General features: G+C 56.7%; 1 protein-coding gene across 2 annotated transcripts in view; it reads left to right on the forward strand.

Annotated features, from left to right (window-relative positions):
• RAB11FIP3 (RAB11 family interacting protein 3) overlaps nt 1–4369 on the forward strand; it is a 95503-nt gene extending 91134 nt beyond the window's left edge. For both annotated transcript variants that reach the window (XM_024553128.3, XM_053927473.1), the window contains 5 exons: nt 892–973; nt 1815–1952; nt 2197–2352; nt 2468–2608; nt 2693–4369. In XM_024553128.3, the coding sequence (XP_024408896.3) occupies nt 892–973; nt 1815–1952; nt 2197–2352; nt 2468–2608; nt 2693–2806 (631 nt within the window). In that variant the 3' untranslated portion in view covers nt 2807–4369. The remainder of the gene's footprint in view (nt 1–891; nt 974–1814; nt 1953–2196; nt 2353–2467; nt 2609–2692) is intronic.
• The last annotated feature ends 3235 nt before the right edge of the window (nt 4370–7604 follow it).

Here is a 7604-nt window from a genome sequence, read left to right on the forward strand (position 1 = left end):
TGGTTGGTGAATGGGGAGAAGACACAAACCTTCCTCACAGAGAATTCCAAATACAATACACGGAGATGCCCCTTCCTGGGGAGTGGCGCTGCATCCTCCCTTTCTCTGGAGTGTGGGCTGGACTAGGAGACCAGCTTCCAGGTTCAGAGAATAGATTTGAAGAGTAGAACGTGGTAGAGGAAACACCTGGCAGACACACCTTAGCCAGGTGATCCAGGTCAGTATCACCCATGATGAGTCATGTGGACTCGGCACCTCTGACCTGATGTGATAAGAGGGGCGCCTCACTTCTGTCAAATTCTTCCCCCAACCGTAATCCATTTAATCATGAGAAAACACCAGAAAGACCCAATTTCAGGGACATTCTACTAAATACATAATCAAAACTTCTCAAAACTGTCAGAGTCATTACAAACCAGGAAAGTCTGAGAGACTGCCCTAGACCCTAGGGCACAAAGGAGGTAACTAAGTGGGCTGTGGTGCTGGGAGGGATCCTGGACAGAGGGGGGCACTTGTGGAAAAGCTGAGTTACACCCAGGGTTTGGTGACCAGAGCGCCCCGACATGGGTGTGTTCGCTGCGACGAGCCTGCTGTGGTGATGAGCAGGCGCTTCCAGGGGAAGCTCAAAGGGCCGGAGGTCCACAGGGACTCCACACTGTGTCCACAACTGCTCTGTAACCCTGAAGTTATCCCCAAACCCATCCTGGCCTATGAACAGTTTTTGCCCAGAGCATTTATGTGTGTAAGGGTTGGGGGGTAGGCATTGGGGGGTAGCCTCTATGGATCCCTGGGCAGCCCCTAGTGAGGTTTCCAAGACACTCAGCCTCCCTCCCTCACCCCAAGGAGGCGCATTCCTGGGGAACGGGGTCCCAGTCTCATTCTCTGTCCCAGGCTGCAGCAACTGGACGAGGAGAACAGTGAGCTGAGATCCTGCACACCCTGTCTAAAGGCCAACATCGAACGCCTGGAGGAGGTAAGCTGCGAGCTAGGAACGCTGAGCCAGGATCCGTCAGGCTGGCCTACGTGCTTTTCCGTACTCTCTGGGTCTGCCACCTGTTGGGGGATTGGGATACGCTGAGACAGGTTCTCCAAAGCAGGGCAGTCACATGGCTAGCTAATGAGTCTGCAGGGATGTGGCCAGCCAAGGGGTGCACCACAGGCCAGGGAATTGTGCTGCTCCAAAGAGCAGGCTGACGGTGCTGGGCCCCAGCAGGCCTGTGTGTGAGGGAACAAGGTCAGCGTGGGCCACCATCCCTTTGCTGGAAGATGCTGGAGCCTCCTCCCTGCTTCCCAGCTTTCCCACAGACGCGGGATCCTTGGGTGCAGAGGTTCACGCTTTGATTGACCTATGGTCTGAACCTAGGGCTGATGTCCTTGAAGGGCCAACTTCAGCTGGACCCCTCATGCCCCATTCTGCAGATGTTCACTGAGAGCCTTCTCCTCCCCTGTCCTCCACTTCCTGCCAAGTGTCTCCTGGGAAGCTCTGAACCCTGAGCAAGTCGGAGACCACCTGGGCTCTGGCTGCTGTGAGAAGCTCCTGCTTGAGTGGCCATGGGTCAGGTCCTGCTCTTGCCTTCCCCTAGAAACAGCAGTGGTGGGAGGGCCCCAGGCCCACCTTCCACGTGCACTGCCCTGCAGCCAGGCCCTGAGAGAGCATGTCTATGTACGTGCACCCCAGCTTTCACAGGAGAGAAAGCTCAGTTGCAGCCCCGTGCATGTCAGTGAACTGACACTCGCAGGACACGCAGCTGAGGAAAGTTGTGTGTGTGGGATGGCAGGTGAGGCGTGTCCATGGCAAGTGTTTCACCTTGCAGGAGAAGCAGAAGCTGCTGGACGAGATTGAAGAGTTGTCGCTGCAGCTCAGTGATGAGCAGGAAAACAGGAGGAAGCTAGGTGACAGGCTGAGTCACGAGCGGCACCAATTTCAGAAGGACAAGGAGGCAACACAGGAGGTGAGCACAAGCCCAGAGGCCCCCCCAGCTGTCACTCAGTGAGCTCCCAGAATTCATAGGGCCTATCTGGAGTGAGCTGGGGACCCACTGCTTTTAACTGTCAGGCTGGACAGAGGCGCTCGGTGCATGGTGGCATTTGGGAAGTGTGGCGTTATCATCCTCCTCAGAAATGGTGTTCAGACAAATGCAGAGGTTGGGAAGCCAGGGACTGGGCTGATGCTGCTCACCCTGCTGTCCCACACAGCTAATTGAGGACCTGCGCAAGCAGCTGGAGCATCTGCAGCTCTTCAAGCTGGAGGCAGAGCAGAGGAGGGGCCGGAGCAGCAGCGTAGGCCTGCAGGAGTACAATAGCCGCACCCGGGAGAGCGAGCTGGAGCAGGAGGTCCGCAGACTGAAGCAGGTACACTGGGCAGGTACCCTCGTACCCAGAAAAGGCCTCATGACAGCCGGCACGGGGAGAGGGGAGCGTGGGGAGTCACAGCCCAGGAATCATGCTATTGTGCCACCCACGCCAGGATAACCGTAACCTGAAGGAGCAGAACGATGAGCTCAATGGACAGATCATAAACCTGAGCATCCAGGGTGCCAAGAACCTCTTCTCCACATCTTTCTCCGAGTCTCTGGCTGCAGAGATCAGCTCAGTCTCCCGTGATGAGGTAACGTACCCACTCCCCCACGCCTGGGACTCTAAGGCACCCCCAGTCAGTGTGCCCAGTGTTGACCCCTTGCTTTTCCCACAGCTCATGGAAGCGATTCAGAAGCAGGAAGAGATCAACTTCCGCCTGCAGGACTACATCGACAGGATCATCGTGGCCATCATGGAGACCAACCCATCCATCCTAGAGGTCAAGTAGAGGCAAGCAAGCCCAGCCCAGGGTGATTCCAGACTCCACCAACACCCCAGGGATGGCCACGGTACACAAGGGCCGAGAATAGCAGGTCCCATGCCCACCGCGCCCAGAGCGCACAGCTGAGCTGGAGCACGGAAAGATAGGGTGCTGGAAGAGGGAGAAGGAAAGGGAAGCCCAGTGATCAGAACCCACAGCAGGTGCAGGTGGGTTGGGCCTGCTCTCAGCTCTGGCCGCCTCCCGTTTGCAGAGATGTGGGGACAGTGTCTCAGGCCGGTATGAGTCCCTCCATGAGCTCCCTCCCATGTAGTAGACCCTCCTGCCGTCCTGCCCGGTCAGAGAAAAAGGAAGGAAATGGGTTGTCACCTGGGGTGCAGCCATCCGTGTCCTCACAGGTACCCTGACATGGGGCCACCCACGTCTCAGCCACTCCTGGACAATCTAGAGGCCCCAGGACCCTTGCACCACATGTGGTGGTAGGTGAAAGACAGGCAGTGAGGTTGGTGCCAGTCAGGGTCTGACCAGCAGGGCCCCCTTCCCACAAGCTTTTCTGGGACTATCTCCCTGAGCTGCTCAGGCCACCACCCAGCCAGAAGAAGCATCGCAGTCCAGCTTCAGGCCCAGGGGCCTCCAGCTGCGCGGCTGTTCCATGGTTGCACCCTCGCTACAATAACCTTCGGGGCAGGAGCCTCTGCTCTGAAATCAGGACTTGAGAGTCTAATGGTATGGAAAGTACTATCTGGACGAGGTGGGCATTGTCAGCCTTCTCCGACTCCTGGGGTGCAGGCAGGGCCATGGCAAGGTGCGGCCTCCCCATGGGTAAGGCCCTCCTGGCCTCTTGAATTACCCCTCCCTGTGCAGATCTTGGCTGCCCCTGGTAAAGTCCCACTTTCCCAGGCCAGAGTCCAAATGTTTCCTCCAGGAATCTAAGTCATTAGAAGTTGTCATTCTCCCCCAGGTGCATTCTGCAGGAGGCTTGGGCAGGGCAGGCTCTCCAAAGAGAGAGATCAAGAGCAGATAACAAGGCCTTCCCAGCAGCTTGGAGGTTCCTTTTAGGAAACCCTTACCCAGCTGTACGCTGCCACTGCCTGGCACCTGTGCTACCAGGAGCAGCAGTGTCACCCCACAGGGATGCTGGGCCTGCTGCCCACCTGAGCCGAGCACTGGCCACAGGCCTCCGAGTGCTCCCAGGTGGGCCAAGACCCCACACACAAACTGGCCACTGCTGCGTGCAAGTGCGTATCTGAGGTGTATGCACGTGTGTGTGTGTGTGTGTGTGTAAGCATGTGTGTTGCCCTTCACCCTTCATCCTCCACATGGTCCACCTTCTACACTAAGACTTATGATGTTGCCTCGTCTTGTATATTTTGGGGAAAGCCTTGGGTGTAAATCAGTGTAAACTTGGAAGAGAGATTTTTCTATCATGTAGAGTAGGTATTTTTTATAGATTGAAGGTTGATCAATTTTTTAATACTTCCAAGAGAGACTATCTGTGTATACACATGAAATATATATATATGTATGTATGTATGTATGTATGATAATAAATACGGGACCTCTGCTTTTCTGCGCCAGCCTCACCCTGCTGACACAGCCTGGGGTCTGTTTCTGCCCATCGCTCAGCAGTACTAACTAAATACAAATTGCCAGGAGATGTCTCGCACAAACACCCCGGCACTGGCTTGCACACTGACCCTGCTTTCATCCTCTCAAGAATGACTCTCCAGGCAGTGACAGGAGCCTGGATGTGGAAGGGCAAGGCCAGAACAATGTCATCACAGACGAAAGCTGTTGCTGCACACACACAGCTCAGTTTCTTCCTCTGTGGGGGTTGAGGAATGGGGTGGGGGTGTCATGGGCCTGGCTCGGCACCCCCTGATGGTGTTCGGGGTATTGGGAGCCATGTGTCATCCGAGTTCAGATGGCAGGAGACCACCTAGTCAAGCCAGGCCCTCCTGGCCTCCTTGTAAACCTCTCAGAGGCCCTGGGATGGCACCTGCAGGCTGGGCCCCAGAAGAACTTGTCCAGAGGCACTCCTGGGCAGGGCCACGTGAGGGGCCCCAGGGGCCGTGAGATCATGGCTGCCAACATGGCATTGAGGGCCAGCTGGGCCGAGGAGGGGGCAGCACTGCAAGTCTCAGGTTCATGAAAAGCTGCTCCTGTGGAACATGTACTCAGGGATGAAGAGATGGGCCCCAGAAGAGGCCACACGCTGAGTACCACCCCGAAGGCACAGAAAAGGCCAAGACCCCGACAGAATTGGGCTCAGCGGGAGGGACAAAAGGGGAGGCAGGCCGGGAGGAGAGCTCGGCTACCACCGCTGTCGCAGATACCAGCAAGAAGATTACTGAGAGGAAGTGACCAAACTTGACTTGAAAGGGGGTTGTTAGGCTAAAAGTCCCCCAAAGGACTCCCCAGCCCAGGTGTCCACAGGAGTGACAAGCTGCATCTACTACCCCCACCCTTCACACTGAGCACCTGCAGGCCAGACTCAAGTGGAGAAACTTAAGGCACAGGGAGGCCAAGGACCGTACCCCCAACCACCCAGCTAGTAGAGAAGGGAGTTGAGCTCAGGTTTGCTGGCCCTGACTGCTGTCCATGGTGTTGATAACCTGAGGATGGTGATAGGTGGGCACAGGCTGGCCTGCAGCAAGCAGGTCCCCCAGGTCTCATCCATTGGGGGTATAGCAGGACTCCAGGGGTCCCCAGGGTGAGACTCTGGGCCCTGGACATTGTGTGGAGGGGCACTAAAGAAGAAACCTGGAGGTTGAGGTTCTGCCTGGAGTCCACCTCCCGCCAGAATTCCAGGGGATGGGGGGCAAGAGAATGTGGAACACTCCTTTGCACATCTAGCTGGCCAGGTCCCCACCTGTGTTCCTGGTGCTTAGAAGGTGTAGCTCCCCAGACCACCCACATAGGGAGATGGTCAACACCCCCTCTGGTTACCAAGTCCATTTGCTGCCCTTGAACCAGGCCATCCCACCTGTGGGGCCCATTCCTGGCCAGAAGGGCAACCTTGTGTTGGAACCCAGGGTGTGGAATTCTGCATAGAGGGTCTGCTCAGCACTGGGGGGAGCCAAAGCGCTGCCACTGTGAGTTCAGATTGTTGGGGGCCGGGGGAGTCCTAGAGGGCCCTGTCCCCAGCTTGGCTGCGCTGAGGGGTCTCTGTTGACCCAGGAAGAAGCCAGTACCTCTGCTTTGATGCTAGAAGACACCTGCCCTCCCACCTACTCTGTGCCTGTCCATCTGGCTCCTGCAGGGCCCACCTCTGCCTGGGAGAGGAAGCTGGAAGTGGGGAAGGGTTTTCGCCATCAGGCTGGGGCCAGGAAGGGAAGGGAGGTGCTGCTTTCTCCTTGTCACTCCACTGAGGCCTGCCCATCCAGTTCATTTCCACTCTTTAAAACACATGGGGGCCCACCAGCAGCGATGCAGAAATTCCTGACCTGGCCCTCCAGGGGTCTCAGCCCCAAGTGGAAACATTTGGAACAGGGTGGGGCAGGAGAACAAAGGAGGAAAATCTGTAAGTGGAAGCAGGGCAGTGTTTAGCTGCTGCCCAGGCAGGGCTACCTGGAGAGTTTCTTCCAGAGGGTGGCTGAGGACAGGGTCAGGAAGGGGGTCTCCCAGGACAGGCCTCAGAGACTGTGCTGGAGCGGCCCATGGTGGGACCTGTGAGGCCAGTGTCAAGACCTGCACCCCCCGGGCCTGAGTGCATCCCTCCCATGTGGGGACCCTCAACCACCAACCCTTAAGTACCTGGCACAACCCTTCCTCCTGGGACAGTGCACACCTCAACAGTCTTGAAATGACTCCTGAGACCCTCTTCTGGTGACTGGTCTTTCTCCACCACAACAGACTTTGGTTCCTTACTGGAGAGGACTGGGGTGCTCCTGCTGTCTCCTCACCCCTGTGTAGGGCCCGGCTCCTCAAAAATCTGCAGTGAGCCGTCAGGAACCTGGGCCATCAGATCACCGGGCTCAACACCATTTCTCTTCCTGAGAGGCTACAGAGCTGCGGACACCAGTCTCGATTCAACCCACTCCAAGCAGGGTCCAGGGAAAGGGGCTGGGGAGGAAAGCCAGGGGAGTCAGCCTTTGACTTAGTTCTCTCACGCGATTCCACACATTGTCAGAAGCCTCCTTGCCACTTTCATGCAGGAAAGGAAGCTGGGGGTGGGTTGAGTCACTGTACAGCCCAGTGCCCTGCAGGCAGCTTGTCACCTCAGCATTTAGGAAGCAACTCTGTCTTGGGTGCGGCTAAAGCCCAGGCCCCAACATTGCGGTACTGCAGCATCTGGAGAGTAAAACAGGTTTGCCTTGAGCTTGAATGGCCTCCCAGGAGCACAGAGCCCTGTCCGTGGAGGTACTACTGAGGTCAGTTTAGCTTTTATGGGCACTGGAGCAAACATCACCCAGCCTCAAATTTATCAAACTCTCCTCCATCTCGAGGCAGAACTGGACCACAACTAAACACTCCCTGAATCTTAGCTGATGAGCTTTGCTTCTGTATCTCGTTCTGCATGGCCTGTGTCTTCTCAGGCTCCCCATGAGTCCCTGAGGGCCAGAGTCCTTGGGGCTCTGCCCTCAGCATCCACTTCCCACTGCAGCCTCTCTGTGCCTCCGTTGCATCTGACAAACTATCAACACCAGATTTCCTGCACCTCCTGCTGCCTCCAGGGCACCTAGGCAACAGAGGGCAGAGGGGCTCCAGTTTTGTGACTGTCGGGAGTGAATGACCTCAAGGGTGCAGAAAGGGAACTTAAAGGGAGACTGAGCCTGAGGAGTCTCTCGTGCAGGGGGGCGGGTTC

This window comes from Desmodus rotundus, chromosome 1 (genome assembly GCF_022682495.2).
Source record: "Desmodus rotundus isolate HL8 chromosome 1, HLdesRot8A.1, whole genome shotgun sequence".
Taxonomy (NCBI): Eukaryota; Metazoa; Chordata; class Mammalia; order Chiroptera; family Phyllostomidae; genus Desmodus; species Desmodus rotundus.